Source organism: Pongo pygmaeus, chromosome 10 (assembly GCF_028885625.2).
Source record: "Pongo pygmaeus isolate AG05252 chromosome 10, NHGRI_mPonPyg2-v2.0_pri, whole genome shotgun sequence".
Lineage (NCBI taxonomy): Eukaryota > Metazoa > Chordata > Mammalia > Primates > Hominidae > Pongo > Pongo pygmaeus.
The window spans coordinates 44,348,548-44,370,614 of NC_072383.2; the positions used below are offsets into that span (position 1 = coordinate 44,348,548).

The window sequence follows — 22,067 nt, forward strand, 5'->3', positions numbered from 1 at the left end:
AAAAGCCAGAGGAATTCTTTAATACTTTCTCAGATCCTTCACGTTCATAAAGATCAAACTTGAGATTGTTAATTGAAAAAGCCACCAGGTATGCATGGACTTCAACACCAAATGTAGACATATACATTCACTTACATAAAAAGTATGATCCCTGTGTTGGCCATGGCATAGGACAAGCCCAGGATCCCACTGCCCATGATGGCATTACTCAGGTTAAATGAAGACATTCCAAAGGAAGTGGTTCCGGGATGCTTGAAGAAGAAGGGATGTATTATAAGCAAACATTTGCCAAAGGGCATACCTTTAGGGGTTATCCTTATTCTCACATTATCTGCAGATTACAGTCCAAAATTGAAGACTAAGATAAAATTACAGTGAGTAAAGCCATTACTCAACATCAATAAAAGCATGTAATTTTCAACGGAATGCAGTGCTTGGTTTCAGCAGAGGCCTCAGTAAAAATACAAAAAAAAACAATTACAAGGGGAGTCACATAAAGAAGAGAAAACATGTATGATTGCAGATTACCTTTGGGTTAGAATGATTTCCCCCCAAAACACATAAATTTCATAAATGATTTATGCAGCCATATGGCGAACAGGAAAAAACAAGCCCTTATTCCAGTAAGAGCCTGAATAAACACAGAATGTGCTGATCAAGGCTTGGAAAATTTCAGTCACATTGTTTTCCCACAGAGACCTAGGTAGATCAGACATCCTCAGTCCCGTTTATTGCCTGAAAGCATAGATTCACTTACATGTTCATCACCATAATCTGCCAGCTTCTTTTTCCCCAAAAATCCATTTGTCAGGAATTTCTGACTTTCAGCGTCTTCGTTAGCAAATTGACTGAACACACACACACACAAATAAAAAAGTGAAAACATCTAAATATATGCTCTGAATCATATGTATGTTTCAGGTGATCTAAGTAACTGAATCAGAGGAGCGGAAATAAGACACCCCAATTTTCTTTTCCTCCTTCACACTAACGGTCATTCTAGACCAACAACTGAGCTCCATTTACAACTATACTTTGGGATGGAAGAAGGATGTTATGAAGGAAGGAAATATTATTTTTAGTTAAAAAATTGTTTATACCACATTTCCTCTTTCTCACATTAGCTATGCAAGAGACTACAACTAATTGTGTTCCCATTTGGAGCCCTTCCAAAGAAAGAGTACAGGGTTATGACAGAGTTTTCTGAACTACTACCATACCATAATCAGATGATTTTATTAATTCAACAAATATTTATTAAATGCCTAGGCACTGTGATCCTTATCTCATCTGATGCTCAAAATATCCCTATAGGGAACTGTGGCTCAGAAAGGTGAAGCAGCAGGCTCATACCCACCCATACCCAGGGGGAGAGACCCCATTCTCCCCCTGGCATCAAGCAGTCCCAGGCAGGGCCCTGTAGCTGGTATTTTCCTTTTTTTTTTTTTTGGTATAATCATTTATACATATATCTCTTATTGGAAAGTAATTCAGTGGTAGCTCTGTGTTGTGTTGGTTGTTCCTGTGTGTGCATATGTGTTTTAATTACTCTCAAAATGTACATGGATTATTAACAGATAATGAATGAAACTAAGGAAATTATTAAAGCAATTCAATGAATTGGCAAAAGAGTTGGGAGGGAAAGAAAACTTTAAGATGTCACTATCCGTAGAGCATTGTGATTCTGGTTTTCTTGGACACAGGCTAGAAGATGTACAACTTGGTCATAGAGCTGTGCTGGTCAGCTCCTGCAGTTATATGCCAGGGCCTTTGAGGATATGGACATAGGACCAGCCACATTTCCAAGAGGCTCAATTAATAAGGCCTGCTGCTGCCATTGCATTTTTATACTGCAAAATGTCACAGACTTTTTAGTTGTTTTTATATAAAATGCTCAACTATGTATGATTTTAAAAATGCTTTCAAACTGATGGGTTGAAAATTTTAGGACATTTCCTACATGAAAAGAAAGATAAAATAATTAAAGATTGTTCTATTAATATAATCCTAGAGGCCAGGCACAGTGGCTCACGCCTGTAATCCCAGCATTTTGGGGGGCCTAGGTGGGTGGATAACCTGAGGTCAGGAGTTCGAGACCAGCCTGGCCAACATGGTGAAATTTTGTCTCTACTAGAAATACAAAAAGTTAGCCAAGTGTGGTGGCAGGCGCCTGTAATCCCAGCTGCTCAGGAGGCTGAAGCAGGAGAATCGCTTGAACCTGGGAGGCAGAGGTTGCAGTGAGCCGAGATCGCACCATTGCACTCCAGCATGGGCCACAAGAGTGAAACTCTGTCTCAATAAATAAATAAATAAACCTTAGAAATAAAATAGAAAATAATTATTGTAGGAGATCTGTACAAGCTATTTTTTATAACAGAAGCTAATCCTGAAAATAACCTGGAGAGAAAAGAGGATGGCAGGGTTACTTTTAGAGAATAGAAAACAGTATGAGATGTAGATAGAAACAGCAGACAAAACCACAAAGTTGTATGTGCTTTTCTAGAACTCAAGGCATAAATAGCTCTGAGTACACAAGTTAAGAACATTTCCTGGCCTTCTCCCCATATTTCTCATAGAAAGCACAATGCCCTCAGTTGTTGCCTCCTTGAATTTCCATTCACCACCCCCCCGCCCACCACTCTTTTGTGGTTTACATTAATGGTCTGTAATTAATGTACCTGCTATGTGAAGACTGGTACATAATGTTCAGAGTTGGAGACTGAGATGACAGGATAAAATGAAGCCTAAAATGGGCCTGAGGACTATAAAAACAAAAGTGCCACCCAGAATTTAAACTCTGGAATGTCCAACACTCTATTCTTTATTTTAATCAATAAACTAAAATCTGTATTCCATAGTAGTTTTTAAAATTGAGAATTTGAAAGTAAACAGATTTTCTTTCTTTGAGGCATTTGCATGTTCTTATTTTGGCATGAGATGAGTTGTAGTCATTTAACATGCCAAGATTGTATAAAATAGATGAGAAATGTCCCCAGTATGTTAAATGTTTTGATACCAAACCCAGCATGTATTGAAAACACAAGTATAATGATCACAAATAAATACATTATGTTGAATTTCTCAAAAATTTACATTTAAGGGTTCAATCCAAACCACACATAGATAAAATCCATCTCTTTAAACTGATTTTAAAAACTGCAAAATGATGTCCTATGTTTAAGCCAGGAGATAAAAGGTAAGTCACTGTGAGTGGTTCGGAACACATTGCATGAAGCTTAACAAAAGCATTCATGCTCTTTCCATTCTGGCTTTTGAGGATCAAGTGGAATGACACTATGACAGTTCTTAGGAGGGTGTCCCCTTTAACTCTGTCAACCTCGGCAGAGCTCATATTTGTGTGCATCCCTTTCAGAAACAAGCATCTTCAGGTTTGAATCAATTTACTAAGGGTAATGCAGTGAAAGAGAAGTAATAAAAAAGTATGGAATGTCATCTATATTCTGGGCACCCATCTCATCCTTGAAAAGCAGCTGTTGGTTTGCCATTTTACATTTTCCACTGAAGCTCAAAGAGGACAAACAGCTTCTCTAAAGTCAGGCAACTACTCTGCAGACTCCAAAGCCCTGTCTTCTACCACCCTAGTGTTTCCTCAAGGGTCACCTAATTTAGAAAATGTCGTAATTTACATCTCAGTGGCCTCTCTAGTCCGACATCCCTAAAGTTCATTGCACTGAGCTACTTGAAGGAAGAACAGTGCTTTCTCCTGATGGATTTTCCTGGGTGTTGTGAATAAAATGAGAAGTCTTTGTTTGAGCACAATATTCTCTATTTCAGGCCCAGATTTGGTCAAAAATTCCCTTCTGAGCATCTTAAATCATGTACAATTTGATATAACATTTTGTGGGAAATCAATTGACTTATCAAATAACTATTGTGCACTTACTATGCACCAGACAATGTGGCAGGTGGTGGGACCACAGAGGCCATTAGCCTGTAGTAGTGGCATAATTAACATCTGAACAGGGAGAGGGTACACAAAGGAGAGGCAGTCACTTCTACGTGGGGGAGTAGAGTAATTTGGAAAAGGCTGCATAGGAGACCTGACATTGAGCTGATTGTTGAAGGATGAGAGGTGTCAACATGGAGAAAGGGGGAGCAGGTGACTGATTCCAGGCAGTTGGAGCAGAATGAGTGAAGGCAACAAGTAACAAATAGGGAGAGGGCAAAAAACAGGACAGGAGCGGCAGGTCAAGAACAGATCACAAAGGACCTTACATGCCCAGCAGTGTGTAATCTACTTTCTCTTATGGCTATTGGAGAGGTGCAGAAGGGCTTTATCTAAGGATGGAAATTGATTCAGTTTGCAATTGTAAGAGATTACTCTTGCAGAAGTGTAGAGGGCTAGACAGAGCGAAATGTAAGACAGGGAGACAAATCAGGGCTCTCTCCCTGTCTCACATTTAATGTAGGCCTAAGGTAAGACCGCAGTAGAATGGGTACAGAAAAGTAGGTGTATTTGAAGCATTAATAAGGTCAAACCAACTGGATATGACTGACCGTTGGCTATGTGGGTCAAAGTTTACACCTAGGAGCTTTTGAGTGAGTTGGTAGATGATAGCAGTGATTTTCACTAGGATGGGGATTACTAGAGGAGGAGCAGGTTTTGAAGGGAAAGATAGGAGTTCAGTATTAGACATTACAGGTTTAACTTTATAAATGAGGCAATTCAGACACAGTAGTGGTCCAGTAGAGATGTGCAGTAGACATTTAAATATAATGATCTGAAATTCAGTAGAGAAACTTAACAGGCTGGGTATATGGCATATATTTGGTGGGTGAGGCCATAATAATTGTGAGTGAGTTTGCCCAGAGGATACTTTTAGAGAGAAAAGAATCCCTACAGAAACCAGGAGGTGTAGCAACATTCAAAGAGGAACCTGAGAAAGATAAGAGGAGCAATAGGCTAAAATAATTAAAATTATTACACATTATTAATGGAGACAAGGACATTGTAACCTCAATTCTAAATCAGTCACAAAATAGATTGACATTATCACTGTATTTCAGGACCAGGGAATTGATGTGCTAGCATCAATATCATTGTTATCTCAAATTTACCTGTAATAAATCCAGTTCTTCCCATCAAGACCCTGTTTTCCATGTCCACATCCTGTCTTATTTTTCCATGGAACCTAGTAATTTTTAACCCCATACCTGCTCATTGCTGCCTTTTCTGAATTTCCTATCCCGATGTAGCTATCTGGAACACTTTCTCCGCTGCTGCTCTCATCATCTGGTTCGATGTTGACATTTCTCAGTTCCATGGGATCCATTTGAGCTGTCAGCGCTTTCTTGTCCACACACAAGCCCCTTCAGTGTAAATAATATACTGTACCTTCAGCTTAAGGTTCTTCCACTTTGTGTAGATGTTCAGAACACTCTGTTCTGCAAACAGAACACAACATACATCATTATAATTTTATTTAAATGAAATAAGTGAATATGAATCATCTACATTTTGTATGCTCTCTGTAAAAGGGAGGAAGGAAGGAAACTCCTGAAAACTTTACATAAGCAAATCCTGAAAGGTTCCTTTAGCCAATACAAGAAAGAAAAAAATGGAAGAGAAGAAAGGAAATTAGCAGATATTTATAGAGTGCCTATGTATAATGAAAATGGCAGGTTTTACTAGTAACTATGGAAAAAAAAGAAATCTTAAGACATGGCAGCAGTCTTCAAGGAAATTTAGGTATTTGTGAGTGGGATGCATGTTTTAAAAGAAAGGAAGACAAAAGTAAATTGTTGACAAAGGAAGGTCTACCAAGGCAGAATCTACCAGTGTCTCTACTAGCAATAACTAGAAAGAAAATTACTGCTTTAATTTAACTGGACATGAAAGAATTAACACCACCAAATGCTTCATAATATGCAACATAGGTAAGGATCAAGTTTAGGAAGTAACTTTCTAGGCACTTGGATCCTGAAGCCAAAGTTAAGAATAGTAACAAAAGAAAGTTCAGATTTACCTCTGGGTCAGCATCACTCATCATCTATGTCAAATTAAAATGTATTTTAACAACAAAGGGATCTAGATTTTAGCCTCTGCTCTGCCTTTAATTCACTGGATCTCAGCATAAGTCATTTAACATTTGGGGACCTCATTTTCCTCAATTGTATAGTGAAAAGAGGTGGACTGGCATTGTGTTTTTGAAAAATGCCTTGAATCTACTATATGTTGTTGATATAATTTCTTCTGAAATTCTTACCATTAGATTCATTCAATTATTGTTGAACCATTATATTAGGAGAAACACTATCATTCTTGAAAAGTGTGGTCAATGTGCAATACCCATTTGATAAAGAAATCTTGAGCAGAGAAACTAACATAAAAATTGCTCCAGAAGTCACAAAATCTGCTATTCTTCTGACAAACAGAAACTACCACATGGGAATACCTCCACAACCCAGTGCCATGGCAGTACTTTTTTGAAAGGCAACTCACACTTGAGAAAAGTTCATATCTTCAAATTACAAAACATATAAAACACACATGGAAACTCACTAGTAAGAGTGCCAGTAGGCACAAGAAATGATAAAATTCACATCTAAGGAACTACAAATAACAAAGCAATTTAAAAGGGACTTTTACATTATTATAATAAAAAGAAAGACATTTTGAAAGAAAACATTCAAAATAAGAGAATAACTTTCACAGAATAAAAACATTATAAAGGAATATAAAAGGAGAACAGGCTGTTGCGAAAAGAGTCAAAAAAAGGAATTCTTAAAAAAAAGAAAAAATAATCATTGAAATTAAAAAAAAACTCAGCTGAAGGAAGACTTATAAAATTGAAAGACAGATCTGTGGAAATCACTCAAATTATAGCACGAAGAGATTAAAAAAAGAAAAATACAAATAAGAAGTTAAGAGGAATGGGGAAAAAATAAGAATTACACGTTCAGATATACACTGATAGTCATTCCAATATAGAAAATTGTGAGACTAGGGTGAGACAAAACAGAAAGAGATAATGGCAGAGAATTGTCCAGAAATAAAGAAAGCAGTTCTCAGAATTAAAAAAAATAGCACACAGCGTTTTAAGCAGGAGGAACAAAAATGAAACTATTATTAATATAAGGCAGCCTAAGTGTATATACATAAAAGATCAAAAGAAACAGGTTAAAAGCTAAGAGAGAATAGAAGTAAGACATGCATATGGTTAAAGGAAAAAAAAAAGAAACTCACTAAATGAGTACAAAGGTTTTCCTCACTCTTCACACAGTACCAGTCTCACTTCCCAGCAGCAACCACTATTGACAGTTTCTGTTTTTAGCTTGTTATTTAAAATTAGCCATTCTAGATCTAAATAATTCACTAAAGCTTTTTTGACTTGGTTAACTGATTTTAGACTGGTTACCCATAAAAAATAAGGACATTAGCATACTTTTTCTTTCCTTCCTTCTCCTACACTTGTAATTATTTTAGTTAGTAAAATACTTTTACAATTTGAGAATCATAATATTTTCATCTTGTTCTGTGAAACAAAAGTGTCATAACTTGCCTGTAGGTTGTTTCTAAACATGGAAAACCAATAAGCAGCAATTACAGTATTATCGCTGTATAAATAGTATGCCCTAAAGACAAAGTGGTGTATTTGACTACATAATAAATGAAATATAATTCTATATTACCAAAACTTTGAAAGCAAATTTTCTATGCTCTTTCTCATTCTGAATGGCTTCCTCCTCCAGCCTCTGAGTCTTGCCTAGCCGCTAGTTTCTTGAACGCCATTCTATCTTCTTTCTTCAGTTTATTTTGCATTATACTAAAATAAGGCCTTGAATGACTTTTTTCACACAATGAGCCTATGTCTGTAAATAGAATTTCTGAGTTGCTTCATGTTGGAAAATGTCTTTATTTTGCCTTCAAATTTTGTTAATTGTTTGAATTCTAGATTCAGAAGCATTTTCCTTCAGAATATTGAAGAAACTTCTCTCTTCTAGCTTCTATTGATGAGTCTGGTTCTTATTTCTTTATAGATAATTTATCGATGTTTTTCTGAGGATTTTAGAATTTTTATCCTTATCCTTTCATCATGACATGACTAGATGTGAGTTGCTTTTAAAATTCATCATACTCAGCATGCAGACGGCCCATTCAATCAAAAGGCTTGTGTCTTTCTTCTAAAGAAGACACATTTTCTTCTAAAAATAAAAAAAAGTTCTACTATTTAAAAAAAAACTATTTGTTCCCCTTTGCTTACTCCTAAAACTTTTATTAATCAGGTATTGGACCTCTTGATCCATATTGCTAAGCTTTTCTGTTTATGTTCGATCTGTTCATCTTACTGCTCAATGTTTAGGAATATTTCCTCAATGTCACATCCAAAATAACAAATTTCACCTTCAGCTATACCCGTTTCATTTTTCAACTTGTCAGCTATTTTTCTCAATCATGCTCTTAATTTCTAATAATTTGCTCTTATCCTCTTTCTCTTTTTTCATATCACTTTTTTTGTTTTATGGATACTATATTTTCTCAGATTTTTCTAAGGATATTGATGTGAGGTTTTCAGAAGTTCCTTTTGTTCCCCAAATTATATGTTTCTTCTGAAGTTAGTTATTCTGTTTGTTCCCTTTGGTCCTTCTCTTCCATGCTGCTCATTTTCCTTAGTTTCAAGTGTTCCTAGGTTATCTGTTCACATCTGTGAATGACGGAGCGCATTGATTAGCTTGGACAGCTGGTACTCAGAGCTTCTCTGAAATTGTGTGGGCCCATTTCACTGATGGGCTGCTCCCTTGTAGGTTCTGTGCAAGTGGCTCTTCTGCTGCTTGTCTGTGGGAGGAGCATCCCACTCCCAGACACAGCTGCCACTCTAGGAGCAGTTACTCTGGGGGTGAAGCATTTTAATGTATCTTCTTTTTGGTAGAGCTTCCATTCCTGCTTGTTATACCTCTTTGTCTGCAGTAGAGGCCCTAATACTTATCCTAGCATCCTCTCTTGAGCTTTCTTTACAGATTGGATCACAGCTTTATCTTATAGTCAAAAATGGTATCCCAAACAGACCATGATGTCTAAACTGAGGTTCCTTGGTGGATACCTGATCACTGGTTGCCCATGATCTATGCCTCCTCTTTGTCTATATCGACTTAACTTGAAGCTACTGCAGGGCTCCCTATGGGAAAAGCACACTTATCTTGGTTCCTTTTCTCTTAGATTTTCCAACCCTATCTTCTTTCTGCCTTCTAGGAATTCTCAAAAATTTCTATTTGCTGATGACACCACTATTGCTTTTCACAGTTTTTGTGGTTTGTCCTTTTAAAAATATGTGACATTTCATTGCTTGACTTCCTTAAAGCTAGATCCTAAACCCCATTCTTCCAGTCCACTCCCAAGACTTCATATAACGTGATGGTTAATTTTATATGTCATTGTGGCTGCGTTAAAGGATGGGAAGATAGCAAGTAAAACTTTATTTTGGGGTGTGTCTGTGAGGGTGTTTCTGGAAAAGATTACCATTTGAATCAATAGACTGAGTAAAAAAGGTCCACTCTCACCACTGAAGGTGAGCATCCTCCAAACACTCCAGATTCCAGATAGAACAAAAAGGCAGAGGAAGGGCAAATTTACTCTCTCTGCTTGAGCTAGGACACCCATCTTCTCCTGCCTTCTCCTGCCCTTGAACATTGGAGCTCCTGCTTCCCAGACCTCATAATTCTGATACTTATACCAGCAGCATCCTGTTTCTCAGCCTTTGGCCTCAGATTAAATTATACCACCAGCTTTCCTGGTTCTCCAGCTTGCAGATGCTGTACTTTGAGATCTCTTGGCTCCATAATCATGAAAGCCAATTCCCATTATAAATGTCATCTTATATCTATATACATCTATACCTGTCTGTCTATTTATCTCCAGTTGGTTCTGTTTCTCTGGAGAACTCTGACGAATACATATACCAAAGACTTCTCAATTTACAGCCTAGGTTTCTCCTGGGAACTCAAGTCCCATGTGTCCAGGGGCCTAAATGTCATCTATATATCTCAAAGGCAGTTTAAATTCAATATGTTCAAAGTCTAACTTGTGATAGGCCCTCTTCTTCCAATGTTTCCATTCCAAAGAATGTTGTCACCATTTATCCAGTTATTCAAGTCAAAAGCATAAGAGCCTTCTATTATAAATTTTTCTTTCTTACCCTCCACATCCAGTTCTTTACAAAGTCTGGTTGACTTTTACAATAAACTGAAGTATTTCTCAAGTTAGTCTTTTTCTCTTCATTTCTTTCACCTTCACTCTTGTCCAAGCTACCATCATGTCTACCGTCAAAATCTCCTAATTGATCTTCAATTCTCTTTTGCCTCCCCTAACCGCCCCCACCATTCATTCTTTATCCAATACCCAGAGTGATCTTTGAAACATAACAGCAACAACACAGATCATATCATTTATTTGCTTAAAACCATTTAATGTCTTCCCTTTACTCTGAGGAAAAAGTCCAAAATTCTCAACATGCCTGGTAAGATTCTGCCTGGTCCACCCACCTTTCTGGTCTCATCTCCTTCCACACTCTCCTCACCTTAGTGTTCTAGCTACACTAGCCTTTCCATTCCAGAAATCCACCGTGTTCTCTACATCTCAGGTCATTTGCACATGTGGGTCACAGTGACTGGCATGCTCCCCTCCCTCCTCCACTCCATCCTTAATTTATCCAGCCCCTCTGGGGGCCATAGCAGTGTCTTTCATAGTATCCAACTTAGTCTGGGAGATCAGGGAGATCAGGGAAGGCTTCTCTGAGGAAGCAGTAGTGGGGCTGAGATCTTTGCTGCTGTAAGTATACATTTTGCAGTCCAAAAGCTTCAGTTAAAGTATATTTCAGTTAAAAATATACTTTGTATATTAATAGGAACCTCATTCATTTCATTTGCATTAAGCCATGCTAATCCCAGAATTTTTTTAAAAAAGATATATCAAACACTCATATGGCACTTACCACATGCCAGCCACTGTTTTAAGGCCTTACATCTATCAGTTCTTCAGAGCAGTCCTCTGAGGTGAGTACATTTTTTTTTCTTATTCCCATTGTACAGATGAGGTAATGGAGGCACCAAGTTGAGTGGCCTCCATGCTATGCCACCTTTGTATTGCTGTCTCTACTACAGAGAACTAAAGCCTAATCAGGGAACAGGAACTATGGCTTTGGCAGTAAGCGAAACTGGGTATAAATCCTGGCTACATTAACTAACTTCTGACTTTTCCATTTTCTATGAAATGAAGGTAATATTATTTACCACAAAGCAGTGTTGTGAGAATTTAAATGAGATAACGAGTGTCAAAGTTTGGCCTACAGTAGGCCTTCAATAAATTTAGATCTGTTTTCTCTCTTCCAGTAATCAGAATTGAATTGATATCTTTATCTACCTGCAAACATACATAAGTATTTCATATGCATAATTAGACACTTACAAAAGAGGGCTTTACAGTTCTCAAAACTCTCACAAACATTATGAGTGAGGTAGATAGATGCCCCTTCACAAATGAACAAATTAAGACCTAATTGTATGCTGTTTTAGCATATATAAAATATTTATTGAGATGGGCACGGTGGCTCATTCCTGTAATCCCAGAGCTTTGGGAGGCTGAGGAGGGTCTATCTCCTGAGGTCAGGAGTTTGAGACCAGCCTGGCCAATATGGCAAAGCTCCATTTCTCCTAAAAATACAAAAATTAGCTGGGCATGATTGCGCATGCCTGTAGTCCCAGCTAATCAGGAGGCTGAGGCAGGAGAATGGCTTGAACCCGGGGTCGGAGGTTGCAGTGAGCCGAGATTGCACCACTGCATTCCAGCCTGGGTGACGAAGACTCCATCTCAAAAAAAAAAAATGTATTCTCTTTTTGCCTTGGCCAAGGGAGCTCTCACAAAAGTTGGGACACGTTTTCATAGCTTATATCTTAACTCTGAAGATTATATTACTGATCTATTTAAGGGAACAACGGTTAAATGCACAATTCAAAAAGAATCAGCACATTATGAGAAACTAAATATTCTGAATCATTTGTCTACAGCACAAAGTATATACCTTGAAGCCTTTAGACTATATCATAATTGCTAAAATTTAATCAGAAACTATGGAAGACACAGAGGATGAACAAAACAGACTCCTTGCACCTGAGGAACTCAGCCTACTAAAACAAACAGATTTTGAGCAAACTCTTAGAGCATAATATAATTAACATTTTTTACCTTTTTCTTGGAATAAATATGTATTGAATTAATCAAAGAATTATTGCATGGGTAGGATAGAAAAGAATATTTCTGGAAAACACTGTAATTGAAACATAAAATTTTCATAGGCATAGACTCTTCTGCTGTTTGCCATCTCAGAACATGCTACCTTCATTCACCCAACCACTCACTGGGTGGACCTGGCTGTCCCATTCTCTATCCTTCACCTCCTACTCATGTCCAACGTATCACCAAGTCCTATCAGTCCTTCTTTCAACATTTATTTAAAATTCATCCACTTCTATCTCCATGACCACTATGTTATTCCAAATGACTGCCCTACTGAAGGCCCTACTGTGATTTTGTCATCATTTTTAGACTAAAGTCAAATTTCCTAATACACTGGAAGGTCTATACACTTTGACCCAAACATAGCTCTTTAGTCTCATACTGAATCCCACCACCCCTCACTCACTGAACATATTAGGCTTCTTTCATTTCCCCACTGCCACTGCAGGACCTCTTAAGTCGCTGTTCCCTCTGCTTGGACTGCCATTCCCCCACATTCTTAGCCCGGGTCCCTCCCAATGTTAACTAAAACAACCTGAAAATCTTTAAAGGCCAATTGGTCAGAGTGTCCTTCTCTGACCCCACATTCCCACATTATACTAGATCTGCCACTATATGCTCTCTTCTCCTGCATAGTATTTATCACACTTTTTACTTACTCTTTTAGTTGCCTATTTGATAATTAACTGTCTTAGGCAGGAAGCTTCATGAGAATAGGAATGGTACAGGGGTTGTGGATTCTACATATTCCCAGCATCTAGCACAGTGCCTGGTGTTACATTCCACTAAGATAGGAGATGGAATTTGATATGACCTGTGTTATATTAATAGATAGAGATATGTTTTTTTATTATAGTTTTATAGGATAATGCTTCAAAATGAAATGAAAATTCTCTCCTCTGATTGTCAGGAGAAAAAATCACTTTGTTGCACAGAGAATGTTCAAAATGCTTCTAAAGAAAAGTCAAATTTAGTTCAACAGAATTTTCTATAGTCTAACCTTTCTCCTCATTAAAGTTAAGTTTCTCTGTAATACAAAGAGGTCTTGCAGAAACAGACTGGATTTTCTAGCACAGCAGTGCTCAACTGCATTGTTAATTCAATTCACTCTTCATTAAAATACAAAGTCAATACTTGAAACCAAGTATTTAGAATATTATTATATTAAAATAATTTCATTTCTATCATATTAATTAAAAGATATCTAAGTGTTCTGAGTAGCTAATTCTTTATATCCAAATTCTAATTATTAAACATTGTAATGTCTTGTTCTTTGGATGGGTACCTAAGAAGTTCAGGGTGTAAGGGTGTCAAAATAGTAAATTTCTTAAATTTTACCTGTATGGTTCAACTTCAAAGAAAGACATCAAGTCTGGAAAGCAAAACAGTCCTTGAGTCGAGAAGCAAAAGTTCTGACCTTCCCTAGTTACTGTAAACATTTATTTTACCTGATAAGTGAAAGTGAAAAAGGGAGCTAATACTGCCAGAGCAGATTTCCCAGCATTGCTATCTGTCTCATCTTTCATGCCTACCCAGTATTGACAAATTCACTTTGAAATTTAGGTTTAGGTAGCAGATAGCCTCATCTATCATTTACCCTTTGGTTGAGCAAGGGTCATGCAACTTCTAAAAGCCAAATCATCTTGTATCCAAGGAACTTATTTAAATCTACATCCACCCTGTACCACAGATAAATGAATGTAGCTTTCACACTACAATCAGTCTAATATTACCTTTATATTAAATTATCTTAATTTCCCTAACAATGCCATTCTTGTCATATTTTGTCAGTGAGAGCGCTTGTTGGTCTATAGCATGAGTTCTCACAGAAATTAGCTTCCATAAAAGTATTCAGTCTGAGGTAGCTCTTAAAGAAGAAACCAACAATAACAGCAGAACTGTACTTGGCTATTTCCTATTGCTAGTGCTAATATTTTAGCATTTCCTTTTTTTTCCTCTACTCAGATATAGCTTACAGGTAATATCTAGGAAGAACTAGAAAAGTTAAGATAAATAACCAAGTACTAAGGTCTTTTCCCATTTCTGAAAAGATTACATGCTTGCTAATATAAGAATTAAAGCAGCCATTTGATGAGGTATAAAGGACTGGTCATAAGATTTGAATATGCGATTTTGTTTACAGACTTTCTAGTTCTGCTCTTAGAAGAAAACATAGTCATCTTAAACATAAATTACCACATAAATTTTAGTTCATATTTTCCCAAAGAGTAGTTTCCAGAATGCACAGGGATATGTAGCATACATGATATTAACATAGTGAACTCTTTATGCTCCACATTTTAATGCATGATACTTAATCTGTCATGAGTTCTGGATGCCATAAGTTCCTTTCATTATAATAGACACTGGACCATTCCCAGAGGTACTTTTTTCTTCTTCTTAGAATAATTATTTTCTCTTTCTTTAAACTAACTCACACAACTAAAAAATAGCTTCAATAACCTTAAAGCACACTGTATAACATGTTTAAAGAAAAATCAAAAGTTGAGTCATCAAAGCTACATTTTTCAGATCTTAAATGTTGCTTATGTACTTCTTAGGAGTACAAATGTAAATACTTTCAAGAGAATCCCAGAATGCTATCTAAATATAAATTGGAACTGGAGGATCTTGATCTATAAACTAAATGGCAATCTTTTATTAAAAACACACCCAAATTTCTTTACTTTGTCAAAACTAAAACTTTTTAGCCCAGTGTTCATGAATGTTATATATATCATCAATTCAAATATTCTTCCACTGAGTTACAAAACACTCTTAGTTTTACTATACCCTGGGCATTTAGCTAAAACCATCCACATATGCTCTGTAAGATGCTCAAAGTACAGGGATACTTAAATCCACTGGGAATTCTCCTCTGTCTGATTAATAAATTTGAGGAGAACACCTCTACTTTTAGATAATTGACTCTACTCCTTCAAAATCTAAAGCTATGCTTATATTCCATTCAATTCCCTAGTTTCTTTTAGTAACTTTATTCTAAAAATACTCCTTAACTAAAATGGTCAAATTAAGAAGAAAAGGTAAGACACAACATTTTTTCTTTTTCATTTGATAATGATGCAGCCCAAAGTCTTAGCCATTCACATCTGCTGCACTGAAGTGATGTTCCTTCTTTGATTAGTCAAAAATTTTGTGGGTTTTTTATTTGTTTTCAAGATAAACAAAAATCTTCAATAGTGTAATATTGAGAATGTACTTCTAAACTTTCATATTTTTTCCTAAGACAGATTATGTCAATTCTTCACTATAGTCCATGATCAACCTGGAGATATAAATAACTAAACACATTTTACTGGCTGTATTTGCAATGTTTCCCTTTCTTATTATTCACTGTCCTAATTTTATGTTAAGCCTAAAATTATCTGTAAAAGAAAACTGCAATCAGGACCTGGGTAAATAATTTCAATGTTTGACATTATACTGAATTGATCATTTCTAAAATGAGGAAAAAAAGTTATCCAAGTAGTATTTTCAAACATTTTAATTTGTAATGAATAAACAATCAACACAATAAAAATAAGAAAGTAAGCATTATTTTAACAGTGCAAATATTCATGTAAAAACAGCTGTACCTTAATTATTTATCCAGTCCTGTGCAGGCTTTCCTGACTTGTTTGGAATGGCAGACCCGTGTAACAGCTTTGATTTATATGAAACTTTAGAGACCTAGACATTGATTTAAAGACCAGTGGGAGTGAACGAGACAAGCCAATCAACACCACCACCTCACCCCAACACCTCCTTCTGTCCAACTTGCGTCAGCTCTTGAAAAAAAAAAAGAGAAGCTAAGTCAGTTTACTGTTGTACATTTGGATTAAACATCAGTTACACCAATTTCTATTTGCTTTTAGAATTTTGGCTTTCATACAATGAAATAATCACTGAAAGTTTTAGCTTGGTGGTGTCATTCTCTATTAAGATTTTACTAGGTTGGTTGACTGATAAATCCAGAAATATTCCTTTTTCAAAAGACTTATGAATTGAAGTCAAAGTAAAACAATACAATAACAATAGTTATGAGGTCAGATTGTTTAATGAAACATTATAATCAAAATCTCCAGAAAATATTGATTACATAGTGAAAGAGTTATTTTCTTTTGAGTTGTTGATCTTTTCAGAGAAAATTTTACAGAATGACAAACACTTCCAAACGGTACTGTTACTCAAGATGCCATGAAGTTGGAAATCACAGGCCAATATCAGCCACCACTCCTACACCAAAGGCAGTGTGCTGAGTAGGCAAAAGGCTGTTTGGCATTTTAAAAGAATTTTTAAGTAGGTATTTTCTCTATTAAAAAAAAAATCTACTTGGCTCTCCAAATGTCAGAGGTAGAGTTTTTAACTCTACCATATTTTATATGTTGGCAAATCATTTATTTATTCTGCTATTAAAATGTATCAACTAGACACTACTTTGAAAGTGAGGCAAGAAAAACAAATCACAAACGAATCAAGAATTGAGGGTTCTTTGCCTTTTAAGTATTTATGACATGAATGAACAATCTAATAACCAATCAGAAGCAATGCTAAATTACAACAGATGTGTCCATTCCTATTTCTATAAAAGAAAACTAAACATTGCTCCTTGAGTAAGACATTCTTAAGTCGATGCAAGACATTAAACATTAAACAAAATGTGTAGTTAACTATTTTTTTTCCTTTCCAAATGTGCCCATTTGGTCTATTAACTGCATAGTATGGCAAACTTACTTTTACTTGTCTCTTAGCTCATTGTCTATTTTTTAGAGTTACCCCATAGTTTTGTCTTTTATCAGATGAGAAGTATTATGGTCTAGGGGAACAATGATAATAACAAATGTACTAATTTTAACGGTAGGGAAATCTCAAAAAAATTCCTTTTAAAATTTCTATTTCCATCATTTAATAGTGATGTTTCCAATTTAAGATTTCTTTCTGTTTGCAAAGTTACCAGATAAATATAAGATTAACCATGCAAAAAATTGCAATAATTGTTAGAAAACCAAATCTATTCTGGTAAAATTTCATTTAATAGTGGGTCAATCAAACAAGAATGAATGCACTCCAATATGTTAATTTGATATTAAATTATAATATCATATAAAATAGGGTGGAGATAAATGTATAGATCGTTAAAGTTTTACTCTTCCTAAAATTGTAAGCTTTGGCTTTGTTGTAATTCTGATCTTCAAGTATAGTAAATAATTATAGTAAATTAGCATTGGATAAAAATTAAAAGCACACATAAGAGACTTCTATTGAAGAGTGTAATCATGTTTCTTTTAAACCTACTCTACACAGCAAAATTCTTGTTACAAAACTTTTCTAACACTGACTTAAAAATCAAATATATACACACGAAAACTAATTCGGCAAAAGTTAATAAATTAAAACAATGAAGTATCTGGTTCATTGTTTGACTATTTTTTTCCCTAGATCATTTGACATTTTCAGATGTGGGCAAAATTAATGAAGAAATATATGGTCTGCTCTCAACAAAACTCACAATAACTTTTCTTTCATAAGCAAAACACAGACTTAAGCATTATAATTTAATGTTCTGAATATTTATTAAAATCATACCACAATGTAATCTCATGCGCATTTGCTAATAGACTTGTGCTGTTTTGAATTTTAATGCATGGCACATGCAGCAGATTCAGTTAGGCTCATACTTTTTTCATGTATCATAGTAGAAAGAGCTAATCATCAGAATATGGGCAGAACTTAAAAATGAATAAAATGAAAAATACGTAAGTAATGAATAATGAAGCAAGTCTGGGAATGAGATGACAAACACTTTAACTTGACCTTCACATAAGAAATTAAAATATATGCTACCATGAATAGATATGTGAGATTTGGTCTGTGTGTCTATAGGGTTAGGGACTGGGGGTAAGATACATCCACATAAAGGGAGACTTGGCTTCCCAGACTAGAACCTAATTAGTGTCAGCAGAACTGCACAGCGTGCTCCAGGACTCCAGGAAATAAGGAATCCCTAGGGACTGAGGACATTCAAGATTTCAGAGAGCCCACAGACCTTGAGCCGGCTATTGAAAGTCCATGTGAGATTCTAGTAGGTGGAGAGGAAAAGGAAAGACATCCTAGATGAAAAATACCCTTGTAATTCTGAACTTCAAGTATACTAAATCATTACAGTAAATTAGCATGTTGGATTAAAATTAAAAGCTAAAAATTAAAATGCCAGAAGTATATTCTGGCAACAGTGAGAATCATTCTGGCTCCAGTAGAGACCTTCTGGAGAAAAATAGGAGAACAGAATGGAATAGTACAGACTGCAAAAGGTGTTAAGTCTAGGGAACTCAGATTTTTAGTGATGAAGATCTTTTGAATGCTTCTGAAGAAAGTAAGAAAATCAGCATAGTAAAAATGTAGGAGAGATGATGGGGTGGAGGTGGTGGTGGAGGTGGAGGTGGGTACAGGGAGGGCAGTAGGAAGGTCGACTGATAGTTTGGGTTTGGTGATGTTTGCCTATCTGAGAATAATGGCAGAAGGAAAGGTAGACGGACAAAATTTAAATTGGAACCAATGGTAATTTGACTCTTTTTCTTGTATTCCTATTTCTTTTTATCACTTTCACTAGCTCACAATGCTATGAATTTTAAGTGATCATTTTATGAAAAACAAGAACTAGCAATAAAATCTTCATTTTCCTTACATAGAGAAAGAGAACGTATGGTCATAATTCATCCATTTCAACACCCGTTTCATCAATCTATGACTATCATCTTCAAATAGTATAGAGAAGGTCTTAGAATGTACATCCCAATGTAATGTTATCTATTGAAAATACAAGAATATTGGCTCAAAATACAGTGATTCAGATTATACCTGTACATTGAATAAGAAATTTTCTTATACATATTTAAAATCATTGATTATATGGTTTAAAATTTCTACCTCCAACAATGACCTTAAAGAGAAAGTTCCAGCGGGATCAAGTTAAAATTAGTCAACAATTAAAAAAAAAAATCTTAGACCATCATGGTATTTTGCAATTACACTGGGAGAGATAACCTGTTGTTCTCATCATGACTATACCCAAATTTCTAATTTTAGTCATAGGACAAAATAATATTTGAAAATAAAATTTGGTTGTAGCCAAATTGGAAGAAGACATTTAGAAACAGTAATGACTAAGAAACAAATTACGTATTTTTTAATACTTTTGTAATGCCTTTGTTTCTGTATTCATTGCTTTTGTTTGCTCTCACTTCAATTTCCCTTTAGGTCATCTCCCTTTTCTCTTGCCTCCATTTCTTGTTAACTTTTCTATACAACATTGTATTTATGATGCCTTATTCTCCAAGAAGTTACCTTTTACCGTAGATTCATAAACTCAAAATCTAATTGATTTTTTTTTATCACATCATAGGTAAATGTCTACCTGACCTCCCAGGTCTTTCCTAAAAGGTGGAAAACACTAGCAGGACTGCAGAAAGAAACAATATCTTAATTACTTCTTTTTAATATAGATTTGCTGTCTGCCTTTTGGTTTTCAGACTTACAGTGTTAAAGAGAATTTGTGATCTTTTTTGATGCCATTGTTTTGGCACTTCAAATTCTTCATTTTATTTCTCTTTTAATATAGATATTTGCAAAAAAAGAAAAATAGAGAAAATCCATAGAAAAATGTTACAGAAATCTTCCTAAATTATTCAAATAGCAGAATTCTCTGCCATGATAAAGGGGAGTCAAGCACTTCTATACCTGAGCTGTCATTTTATTTATATCACCTGTAAAGTAATGAAAACTTAGGTACACTATAGGCATCTCTTTACATGGTTCTGTAATTATTAACCTCAACTTACAAAATAAAAAATTGGAAATAAAAGAAGAGATAATTAAATGTTACCCCCCCAAAAGCCACATATAAAATTAATTGCAAACAGAGAAGCAAAGATTAATAATTTTCTAATTTGCTTTGGCAAAGCCTCTCGGATTTCCATGGAAGCTTGAGCCACTTCTATTTTTTTAAGACACCAAATATACATATGTATCTTTACATTGTTTTAATCCAAAATGGGATTACTAAAATGTAGTGCATTTTAAATATTTCTATTTAACAAAACAACATCTTAACACACATACAATACAAATGACTACATGATTAGGATCATTTGATGATACCTTCAAAAAATCTAAATTCGAGACCCTCCCAAATATGAAGCCCCAAAGAGCTTTCAGCCCAGCCCCCTGGGAGAGGCTCTGATATTCCATTCTAAGAAACCCCACCAAGTGAAATGCAATGACCCACGAGTTTTCAGGAAATTGCTTAATTGATCACATGCCCCTCTCTTCAACCCAACCTAAACCACCTTTACAGTTATATAATGGAGCATTTTGGAAATGTTTGAATAGTCAACTACTATGTTGCAAAATTAGCAAACAAGTTTGGTTCAGGTTGACAAATTTATTGACTTTGCCACAGACCTAAATAGAAAATTGCTGTTAGCCTCAGCTGACAAAACAAGAAAATTAAATTTAAAAAAATCTGGTTAGACAACAGCCCATGATGTCTATATTTTGCCTCTGCCTTTCACCTTTGAAAAAGATCCTTCTGGTCCATCTCATCTATTGATCCCACACTGAAATGATGCAGCGAAAAGTATCACAAGTTCATTTCAGGCTTCCACCTAAGGAGAAATATAATGTAACAAGGTCTATAGGACTTATGGGTGATTACAACTTAAATAATGTACTGAAATTCTAAATGTTAAATTAGAACTTTTAGAAGCTTGCTTTAAAGAATAATTTCTAGCCTTTAAAATGCCTGCTTGAGAAAACAGCACTGCTAAGGAATGTATAATTATAATAAGTATAACAATACTTCCTGAAAACTGACTCACCTTGTTGACGTAAGTTCTTCATACAGAATACATATTATGGCAGTGCTGGGCTGGGTTGACTCTATAGTTCATAGCAATTGATAGTTTAAAAAATTACATTCTTCTTAGATCACAGCATATTAATTTCCATGACTCCCTTTCATATTCCTGCCTGTCTCTACCAGAACAATTTTGATGCATTTTGATTTTGTAATTTCATTAGTGATTGGACTTTGTAAACCTGTTATCATCTTGCTTAAATTTGGACTTTCGGTAGTTTAAGCTGTGACCCAATATGCTGTGTGGCTAGACTTTAAAAGCAAGGGGGCCCTCCTAAATGGTGATAATGCTAACATATGCTTCAAAGAATCAGGATCCCTACTAACTAAAGATATGTTCAGGCTGGCCTTTTTACTGTCCTACCCAGAATGTTAGAAATAAGAAAGGCATGTTCACTAGAAAATGTCTTTCAAAGGAATCTGAGCAGAGAGAGAGAAATAATAGTGTCATTGACATTTCCTAATTCACTTTTTAATGAACTCAGGAAGATTTCCGAGTCAGGTCTCCTCAGTAGAGAAGAGGGCAGGCTTCTGCCTGAAAAGCTTATTTCTACTACTGGACTCCAAGCAACTCCCAGGTAGGGCCGTGGTGTAGTAGTCAGAGCCCTTCACAGGGACACTTGTTGCCTAATGCACCCATTCTTCACCACAAGAGTTTGCAGTGCCCAGCGTGGGACATTAACTGAGCTTTTTGTACTTTATGATTGCTTTAGTTAGGAATTATAATTCTTGGAAGGCTGGGTATAAAATTGGTAGCACCAGTCTTTCTTTAAATATAGGAAAAATAAATTCAGAATAGAATGCAATTTCTATTCAGAAAAGTAAATGTTTTGACTTCATTCGGTGGGACAGCAGCAGAGGGCAGACTTTGGGCAGATGGTATATTTAGGTTTGGGGATGGAT

The 22,067-nt window shown here is 35.7% G+C and overlaps 1 protein-coding gene across 4 annotated transcripts in view; it reads right to left on the minus strand.

The window, feature by feature from the left end:
• Positions 1 to 22,067, minus strand: part of SLC38A4 (solute carrier family 38 member 4) — a 64,582-nt gene that overhangs the window by 23,255 nt on the left and 19,260 nt on the right. For 3 of the 4 annotated variants that reach the window (XM_063672690.1, XM_054444562.2, XM_063672691.1), the window contains exons 2-4: positions 5,176 to 5,406; positions 758 to 848; positions 136 to 251 (exon numbers count right to left, since the gene is read on the minus strand). In XM_063672690.1, coding sequence (XP_063528760.1) covers positions 136 to 251; positions 758 to 848; positions 5,176 to 5,294 — 326 coding nt within the window. In that variant the 5' untranslated portion in view covers positions 5,295 to 5,406. Of the gene's footprint in view, positions 1 to 135; positions 252 to 757; positions 849 to 5,175; positions 5,407 to 15,846; positions 16,039 to 22,067 lie in introns of those variants that run through there. The other variant, XM_054444561.2, reaches the window with a different exon arrangement.